We start from the raw sequence: 10,088 nt of genomic DNA, 5'->3' as shown, positions 1-10,088 counted from the left end.
ATTTTCAGTTTCACAAAGGCAAGGACGTCACACCGTGACTACCCTTTAGAGTCGAGTGCATTTGATGCTTACAACTCAAGCACTACCACCACATCACAACATGAAATGACAATCTAATTATCATAAATTGCTTTCATATTCTTCTTTCTGAATCCAATCACCATCTCATAAAAATGACAACTCAAACTGGGAATAAAGATAATATAGCAAACACTCTACTCTGACATGCCACCATTACTATCCTAATGAAACAAAGGAGGAAAAAAAAGGTCATTGTATTAGACCAGTTGAACTGCAGAGTGTTGGATTGAGTGGACAAGAAACAGATCAAACCTGATTTTCAAATGAAGGGCATATATTATACACAATATAAAGTGTTGTTTGTGATACCAAACATCCCAAGGCCATGATGATCAGGTGGGCCACACTATCATAGGCTAAGGCCCATGATTGATAGCGTGTGGATACAACCCAAATGTGCAGTCACCAAATGGAGAAGAAAGCCCAAAGGGCCTTTGAGGAGGTAGGGCCAATTTTGGCCCAGCAGCTCAGGCCCAATTTTAGAGTCCAGCTCGGCCAAACCAGCCCTTGCTCATCCCAGGTATATGATAGGCCCTCGATTCACTTGACTTATCAAATAAGGTCTAAGGGGCAGCAATCAAGGGCAGAAGAGTAAATAAGTTGGCTGGCATAACAACCAGCCATGTGCGTAAGGGGTAGAATGGGGTATCGCTGGTGTAACAGCCCAGCTATGGCATAACAGAATTCGATTAAGGGGTAAAGGGAGGAATATGTAAGGGGTGGGGGGTAGAGAGGTGGGAAAGCTGTTTTTTTGTAGGAATTTGGGAGAGAGAGGGCCTCTCGAATGCCCTGGGTGATCTTATTCTTGGCTGGAAAGTTGTTTGTTACTAATACTTGATTGTTGGTTGGAATTCTATCGGAAATCTTATCAATTTGGTATCAGAGCATCACCGATCCTAATGGTGAACCTAACTGACCGGGTGGGTGAGTTGGAAGGCAGGATAGATGGCATGCAACGGAGTGTTGAATCGGTGGAGAAGAATGTAGCGGACTTGCTGGAACAGTTCGCTTGGTTGAGAACGAGATGGGAAGAACAGGAGAGGGAGAGGAAGAACAAGGAGAAGCTGGGAGGCCAGCCTCCGGAATTCGCCCAAGATTCAAAAGCGACACCGAAAATGGGGGTGAGGCGAGTGGAGGCAGGGGGTTTTGAGGGGGGGTGGCGTTCGGAGGGTCGAGGCCGACGGCTGGAGATGCCCCTTTTCGAAGGTGAAGACCCCGATGGCTGGATATTCCGAGCCGATAGATACTTCGCAGTGAATGGGCTGACTGAAGAAGAGAAGATGGACACGGCAGCGTTGTGCTTGGAGGGTGTTGCGCTCTCGTGGTTTCAATGGGAGGAGAAGCAGCGAAGGGTTAGGAGTTGGGAGGACTTCAAGTTCTTGATAAGGAACCGCTTCCGACCCACCCAAGAAGGCTCAATCGAAGAGCGTTTTCTCGCCCTCCGGCAGAAAGGAACTGTCAAGGAGTACCGCCAATGCTTCGAGGCATTGGCATCGCCCCTTGAAAACCTGCCGGAAGCTATGCTAGACGGGCATTTCATCAATGGACTGCAACCTGATATCAAAGCCGAGTTGAGGGTGCTGAGGCCGAGAGGCTTAGAGCAAATGATAGACTTAGCCCAACGCATAGAAGAGCGGAATCGAGTGGTCCGAGGTGGCCTGGGTGGTTTAGGGTCGAACAAGGGACAGGCCATGCTGAACCCAGCTCAAACTTATCAGCGAGGGGGAATTCTACCACCCTTCCAGCAGCCCCAAAAACAAACGACGGTCAGTCCTAATTCTTATCGACCACAAGCCATGGGGAGAGGGAACAACCCACCATTCAAGCGGCTTAGCGAAGCTGAGTAGAAGGCAAAAAGAGATAAGGGCCTATGCTTTAGGTGCGATGAGAAGTATACTATAGGCCATAGGTGCCGAAACAAGGAGCTGCAAGTGCTTATAATATACAATGAAAAGGTAGACGAGGAGGTAGATGGGGGTGAACTGTTAGAAGAAATCACAAGAGAGCCTGGGCAAAGTGGGGAGGTCATTGAGCTCTCCATGAATTCGGTAGTTGGATTAACCTCGCCACAAACTATGAAGCTTAAAGAAGATATAGAGGGGCAGCCAGTGGTGGTTCTCATCGACGGATGAGCCACCCACAACTTCATTGCAACAGATTTAGTGCAGCTGTTAGGGCTAATCAGGGAGGAAACAACAGGGTACGATGTGATTTTGGGTACGGGAGTGGCAGTTCAAGGGGCTGGTATTTGCAAAGGAGTGAAGCTTCAGCTCCAAAATTTGCAGATTGTGGAAGATTTCTTGCCCTTGGAGTTGGGAAGCTCGGATGTTATTCTGGGAATGAGATGGCTAGCAACGGTGGGAAAGATGAATGTGGATTGGAAAACTCTCACCATGAAGTTTCAAGTAGGGGGCATGGCTGTAACCTTGCAGGGGGATCCTAGCTTGAGCAAGACATTGGTATCTTTAAAAGCTATGGTAAAAGCATTCAAGGAGAAGGGGGAAGGGATGTTGCTGGAATTGGGGGCAATGGCAGCTGAAATTGAAGAAGATCAGAGAGCAGTTCCAGAATTGCTGAAAGGGGCATTGGCTGAATATGGAAGGGTGTTTACTGCTGTGGAGGGGCTGCCACCTAGTAGGGAAAGGGACCATGCCATAAACCTACTTTGGGGATCCTCACCGGTGAGTGTAAGACCCTACCGTTATCCTTATTTACAAAAGAATGAGATTGAGAAGTTAGTAGGTGAAATGTTGGCCGCAGGAATCATCCAACCCAGCTCCAGTCCATTTTCCAACCCAGTATTATTGATTAAGAAGGAGGATGGAGGGTGGCGCTTTTGTGTCGATTATAGGGCCTTAAACAAGGTAACGGTTCCAAACAAATTTCCCATTCCGGTGATAGATGAGTTGCTTGATGAGTTGCATGGTGCTCGGGTTTTTTCCAAGCTTGACTTAAAATCTGGTTACCACCAGATTCGGGTTAGGCCCAAGGATGTTCCAAAGACAGCATTTAGGACTCATGAAGGGCATTACGAGTTCTTAGTGATGCCTTTTGGATTGATGAATGCCCCGGCTACGTTCCAAGCGTTGATGAATGAAAATTTCAGGGATTATTTGAGGCGTTTTGTGTTGGTGTTTTTCGATGATATCTTGGTGTATAGCAGCAGTTTGGAACAACATGAACAACACCTAAGATGTGTGTTAAAGGTGTTAGCGGACAACCAACTGGTGGCCAACAACAAGAAGTGTGTGTTTGGGCAGCTGGAAATTGAGTATTTGGGCCATGTTATTTCCTATGTGGGAGTTTCAACTGATAGTAACAAGGTGCAAGCAATGATAGATTGGCCTACTCCAACAACGGTAAAGGAATTGAGGGGGTTTCTTGGGCTTACGGGGTACTATAGACGCTTCGTGAGAGACTATAGTAAGCTGGCTCGGCCTCTAACAGATCGATTGAAAAAAAAACAACTTTTTTTGGGATGTGGTTGCTGAATAGGCCTTCCAACAACTTAAGGCTAAAATGGTATCTTTACCCGTTTTAGCCTTGCTCAATTTTGAGAAGCCCTTCATCATTGAAGCTGATGCCTTGGGGCATGGTATGGGGGCTGTTTTGATGCAAGAACAAAGGCCGATCGCTTATTTCAACCAAGGGTTTAGTCAGTTGGGAAAGAAGAAATCAGTTTATGAAAGGGAACTCATGGCTATAGTGTTTGCAGTGCAAAAGTGGAGGCACTACTTGTTAGGCAGAAAATTTTTTATTAGAACGGATCAAAAAAGCCTCAAGTACTTGATGGAGCAGCGGGAGGTAAGTCCTGAATATTTGAAATGGATGGTAAAGCTGATCGGATACCAATTTGAGATACATTATCGGGCTGGGATGGAGAATAAGACGGCTGATGGGCTGTCAAGAATATGTCACACAGCAGCTTTGATGGCTTTTACAGTGCCTAGGGTGGTCCAATTGGAGCAGGTGGTAAGCGAGGTAAATGCTGATTCAGGGCTGCAAAAATTGATCCAGGAGTTACGAGCTGACCCCTCATCCCATCCTAATTTTCAGTTGGGGGACAAGCATCTTATCTACAAAGGACGACTTTACTTACCCAAGGGATCCGCACTAATTCCGTTGATACTCCAGGAAGGGCATGATGGGAGTGTGGGAGGACATTCGGGGTTTTTAAGAACTTACAAAAAGGTGTCGGCGAATGTCTATTGGCCGGGTATGAAGAAGGATGTGCATCGGTATGTAAGTGAGTGTACGACTTGTCAACAAAACAAATACATAACATTGTCATCGAGGGGATTGTTACAGCCACTACCAGTTCCTAACCAAATTTGGGACGACATTGCCATGGATTTTATTGAAAGGCTACCAAAATCGAACAAAGTGGATTCGATCTTGGTCGTGGTGGATCGACTCAGCAAGTATGGGCATTTTATTGGCCTTAAAGATCCATTTACAGCTGGGGATGTGGCTGGAACTTTCATCAAAGAAGTGGTGAGACTCCATGGAGTTCCTAAGTCCATTGTGTCGGATAGAGATAAAATTTTTATGAGCAGATTTTGGGAAGAGATTTTTCGGCTATAGGGCACCAAACTCAAAAGGAGTACAACTTATCATCCACAGAAGGATGGGCAAATCGAGGTACTCAACCGGACTTTGGAGACCTACTTAAGATGTTTTGCTTCCTCCAAACCAAAGGCATGGTTCACTTGGTTACCTTGGGCTGAATTATGGTACAATACCTCCTTTCACACAGTTGCCAAGTTAACTCCTTTCCAAGTGGTGTATGGGCGGGAACCACCTCCCTTATTACGGTTTGAGAAGGGAACTACCCCTGTCTCGATGGTGGAGCAGCAGATGATTGAAAGGGATGTGATCCTAGATGAACTAAAGGCACAACTATTGAGGGCACAGGCAGTAATGAAGAAAAGAGTAGATAAGGGAAGAAGAGAGGTGAAGTTTCAGGTAGGAGACTTGGTTTATTTGAAACTAAGGCCGTACCGACAAAGGTCATTGGCTGCTCGTGCAAATGAGAAGCTGGCTGCTCGTTATTATGGCCCGTTTGAGATTGAAAATGAGGTAGGTCCGGTAGCTTAGAAACTAAAACTGCCACCACATTGTCAAATCCACCCTACATTTCATGTGTCCCAACTACAGGAGGCTAAGGGTGCAGTAAGGGCTACTATAGAGCTGCCCCAACAGCTTAATGACGACCTGGAAATGGGGGTGGAACCTTCAGCAGTGCTAGGAGTGCGGTCGGGTGCTGGCAAGAACATGAAAGGAGTAGAAGTGTTGGTCCAATGGAAGGGCCTTCCACCATTGGAAGCCACTTGGGAGCCTTACTCAGTTATTCAGCAGCAATTTCCATCTTTCCACCTTGAGGACAAGGTGAAAGTTGGGAAGGGAGTAATGATAGGCCCCCGATTCACTTGACTTATCAAAGAAGGTCTAAAGGGCAGCAATCAAGGGCAGATGAGTAAATAAGTTGGCTGGCATAACAACCAGTCATGTGCGTAAAGGTTAGAATGGGGTATCGCTGGTGTAACAGCCCAACTATGGCATAACAGAATTCGGTTAAGGGGTAGAGGGAGGAATATGTAAGGGGTGGGAGGGTAGAGAGGTGGGAAAGCTGTTTTTCTGTAGGAATTTAGGAGAGAGAGGGCCTCTCGAATGCCCTGGGTGATCTTGTTCTTGGCTGGAAAGTTGTTTGTTACTAATACTTGATTGTTGGTTGGAATTCCATCGGAAATCTTATCAGTATATAATGCTTCTTTCCCCCATGTTTTGACCTAGTTCTACCCTAGCCGTTTGTGACTCCGTCCAAAAACCTAGCTTATCCTCTTCTCCTATCTCGCCATCCCTATCTCTTTCGAAAGCTTGGTTCCTTTATCCTTCTTGACGGATTTTTTGCTGGCTTTCGGTTTACCTCTTGATGGCTATAAAACCTTTGTGGGTTCGATGGGACGAAGGGTGTGAAAAAGAAGAGAAACCGAGTGAAAATCATTGGGTCTCTGAGTGAACCATTTCTATGTGATCTCCTATGCTGTGTGCTGGTACCGAGCTGGGCCATTGGAATTTCGGATTGGGAGAGTTTCTCGACGGTTCACTGTAGGTGATGATTTTTTGATCTGAGCCTTGAATAGCTTAAACCTTTATTGGTGTTCACAGGGAAGTTCTATTTTTTTGTTCTTGTGTTTGTTGATATTGCTTTGTGATTTGGTTTTCAGACTAACAGAAAATTGTTTGGCTTTGTGCGAGAGTTTTTTCCCAACAAACTGGTATTAGAGCTGAGTTTGGAGACTAAGAGATCATCGATCTCTTGGTTGCGTTCGAGTCTGGGGAAGGTTCGCGAAACCCTAACTAGATTCGAAAATCCTACTCGATCTCTCCACTCCGGTTGTTCTAAGGCGCGTGAGACCCTCCGTCGGCTTCCTGACGTTGAGGTGAGTCTCGGTGACCGGCTTGTGTAGCTCGGGCCAATCGGCGGTCGACGACACTTGCAGCTCCGGCGACGGCGCGTGGCAGCACCAACGGCCGTGCGAGGCTTTTCGACTATCAGCCCAACCTCAGTGGTTTGTCTCTCTTAATTTACTGACTGTTAATCCGATCAGTTTGGTAAGACCCTTCTAACCCTAATTTCGTTTCAACAAGTAGCAAGCCATCGTGTGGGGGTGGTCATTACGTTTGGGGGTTACCCTGTGGTGGTAACCATTATGTGCTGTTAGATATACTAGGATTATCTACTTTGCTGATTTTTTTGTGAACTTGCTGATTTTGGAATTGTGTAATTACTATTTCCTGACTGTTTAGTTGCTGATTGCATTATGAAAAATCTATCTGTTGCATTTTTTTTTTTTTTTTTTTTTTGTGCATCTAATGGCAACACAACATTTTGAACTAGGTGTTTTTTAATGGTAAAGGTGATTTTTCAATATGGCAACAAAAAATGAGAGGAATTTTAGTACAATAGAAAGTTTAAAAAGCTATAATCGATTTTGCTAAACCTAGTACATTTAAAGAAGGAAAAGAAACTGAAATTTCTGATATAACTGAAGAACAAAAGGAAATGGATGAATTAGCATACACTTCCATAATTTTACATCTCTCGGATTCTGTTTTGAGAAAGGTAGGGAAATTAAACACAACTAAAGAATTGTGGGAAAAGCTTGAGTCTCTATACCTTGTGAAGTCTACTCCTAACAAACTCTACTTACTTGAACGATTTTTTAGTTTCAAAATTGAATCTTCTAAGGACTTAGATGAAAATCTAGATGGTTTCAATAAATTGGTTCAAGATATAACAAATTGTGGTGAAACAGTGTCTGAAGAGTACAAAGCCGTTATTTTATTAAATTCCATACCTGAAACTTATAGAGAAGTTAAAAGTGCAATAAAATATGGTAGAGATACATTGTCACCTGAAATTGTTATTGATTCTCTTAAAAGTAGAGAAATGGAACTAAAAAATGAGAAAAGAAATGGTGAAGTTCATATGGTAAAAGGTAGGGGTAGATCACAGTTTAGGAATTCCGAGAAGAATGGCAAGTATAAGGGTAGAAGTAGGTCTAAGTCCCAAGGAAAAGTAAAAGGGAGAAAATGTTATGGCTGTGGAAAGTCTGGGCACTGTATAAAAGATTGTTATATAGAAAAGAATAAACAAAAGGAGAAGGAAAATAATGAGGCTAATGTAGTGTCTTCAGAATGTGAATCTGGTGAGGTTTTTATGTTAGAAAACTCTGATTCACCTGAAATTAATTTGTCTGTGAACACCTATTTGCATGAATGGATTTTAGACTCTGGTGCTTCATTTCATGTTACATCCAAAAACACTAGTTTGCACATTTACATGATTATGATAATGGGCATGTTGTTACTTGTGATAATGTGGCATACAAAGTAGCTAGTGTAGGAGATATAACTGTTAAATTTGAAAATGGCTATGTGCTAGTATTAACTGGAGTAAGATATATCCCTCAAATGAGTAGGAATTTAATTTCTGTTGGGGAACTAGAAAAATTGGGGTTCACAGGTGAGATTAAAAATGGGATGATCCAAATGTTTAAGGGTGCACTTAGGGCTTTTAAAGCTTTAAGAAAAAATAGAATTTTTTTAACTAATGTACGAGTGTTAAGTAATATAACTTCCACTGTTGCCTCTCTTAACATGGATCACACACAAAAATTGCACAATAGGTTAGCACACATTAGCTTAAAGGGTCTCAAATATCTGAGTGATAAGGGTGTTTTTGGCAAGGATCAAGTGTCAGACCTGCCATTTTGTGACTTTTGTGTCCTAGGTAAACACCATAGACTCTCCTTCTCCTCTAGCAATCATAAAACGTCTAGAATCCTAGAGTATGTTCATGCAGATTTGTGGGGACCAAGGTCTAATCCTACTTTTGGAGGAAATAGATATTTCCTATCTATAATTGATGACTACTCTAGGCGTGTATGGGTATATCTTTTAAAAGAAAAATCAGATACATTTTCAAAATTTAAAAAATGGAAAATACAATTTGAAAATCAAATAGGGAGAAAACTGAAATATTTAAGAACCGATAATGGCCTAGAATTCTGTAATTCTGATTTTGAAAATTTTTGTGCTGAAAGTGGCATAACTAGACATAGGACCGTCCCCTACACTCCACAACAAAATGGAGTGGCCGAAAGAATGAATAGGACTTTGTTAGATAAAGTTAGGTGCATGATGCTAGGGTCAGGTGTGCCAAAATCATTTTGGGGAGAAGCTATAGTGACTGCTTGTTATTTAACTAATTTGACACCTTCAGTGGCTTTAAGTGGTGATAACCCTTATGAGAAATGGTATGGAAAATGTGCAGATTATTTTGTTTTAAAAACTTTTTGTTGTGCTGGCTTTATACATCAAAATGAGGGCAAATTAGAACCTAGAGTTAGAAAGTGTGTCTTTCTAGGGTATCCCGAAGGAGTAAAGGGATATAGGTTATGGGATAGAAGTCAAAAGGGTGTAAAGATCATAATCAGTACGGATGTCACCTTTAATGAATTAGAAATGCCATGCCTTAAGGAAGACTCAAACTTAGAGAATGAAAACAAGCTAGAAAATACTAGGAGTAAGGTGGAGAAAATTAGTACTTTTATCCATAATACCCCAAATGAGGTGGAGAGTAATGCACAAAATCAAGTTAATGAAAATGAGAGTAATCTAGAAGAAGAAACAGAAAATTCAGATCAATTAGCAAGAGATAGGGAAAGAAGGCCACAAAGACTCCCTAAAATATTGGAAACTGATTTTAGCATTGGATATGCTAGCTACCAAGACCTAGTAGATAAAGAGCCAAATACTTATGAAGAAGCTATTAAAAGTGAAAATGCTAAAGAATGGATTGGTGCAATGAAAGAAGAAGTGAATTCACTTCATAAAAATCAAACGTGGGAATTAGTCCCTAGGCCTAAAGACAAATCATTAGTGGGTTGCAAATGGGTCTTCAAAGTAAAAGAAGGGGTAAATGGGGCTGAACCGGTAAAGTTTAAGGCTAGGTTAGTAGCCAAGGGTTTCACACAGAAAGAAGGAGTAGATTACCATGAAATTTTTTCCCCGGTTGTTAAGTATACCACAATAAGGGTTATGTTAGCATTGGTTGCTTACTTTAATTGGGAACTTGAATAATTGGATGTCAAAACAGCTTTTTTGCATGGTGATCTAGATGAAAACATATACATGACTCAACCTAAGGGGTTTGAAGATAAAAATAATCCTAATTATGTGTGTTACCTAAAAAAATCTTTATATGGATTGAATCAGTCTCCCAGACAATGGTATAAACGTTTCGATAATTTTGCACATTCCATTGGTTTTAAAAGAAGTGCTTTTGATTACTGTCTTTATCTTCAGCATCATGACAATTGCTGTGTGTTCTTGCTGCTATTTGTTGATGATATTCTTTTAATAGGTCCAGATTTAAAAATGATTGATGAGATCAAAACAACTTTAAACAAAGAATTTGAAATGAAAGACTTAGGACATGC

The 10,088-nt window shown here is 42.2% G+C and overlaps 1 protein-coding gene across 1 annotated transcript; it reads left to right on the top strand.

The window, feature by feature from the left end:
- The first annotated feature begins 980 nt into the window (after window positions 1-980).
- LOC127796925 (uncharacterized) lies at window positions 981-3,572 on the top strand. The gene is made up of 3 exons (XM_052329328.1): window positions 981-1,847; window positions 2,037-2,129; window positions 2,250-3,572. The coding sequence occupies exons 1-3, from the start codon at window positions 981-983 to the stop codon at window positions 3,570-3,572; spliced, it is 2,283 nt and encodes a 760-aa protein (XP_052185288.1).
- Window positions 3,573-10,088: the final 6,516 nt, after the last annotated feature.

This window comes from Diospyros lotus, chromosome 3, assembly GCF_014633365.1.
Source record: "Diospyros lotus cultivar Yz01 chromosome 3, ASM1463336v1, whole genome shotgun sequence".
Lineage (NCBI taxonomy): Eukaryota > Viridiplantae > Streptophyta > Magnoliopsida > Ericales > Ebenaceae > Diospyros > Diospyros lotus.
This window is presented reverse-complemented; position numbering and strand designations above follow the sequence as displayed.

Bases quoted from the DNA above. Each gene is read 5' to 3' on its own strand.
- LOC127796925 (XM_052329328.1), top strand. From the start codon at position 981: ATGGTGAACCTAACTGACCGGGTGGGTGAGTTGGAAGGCAGGATAGAT. The intron at 1,848-2,036 runs GTCAGTCCTAAT...TACAATGAAAAG, and splicing joins AGCCCCAAAAACAAACGACG to GTAGACGAGGAGGTAGATGG. The intron at 2,130-2,249 runs GTAGTTGGATTA...GATTTAGTGCAG, and splicing joins TTGAGCTCTCCATGAATTCG to CTGTTAGGGCTAATCAGGGA.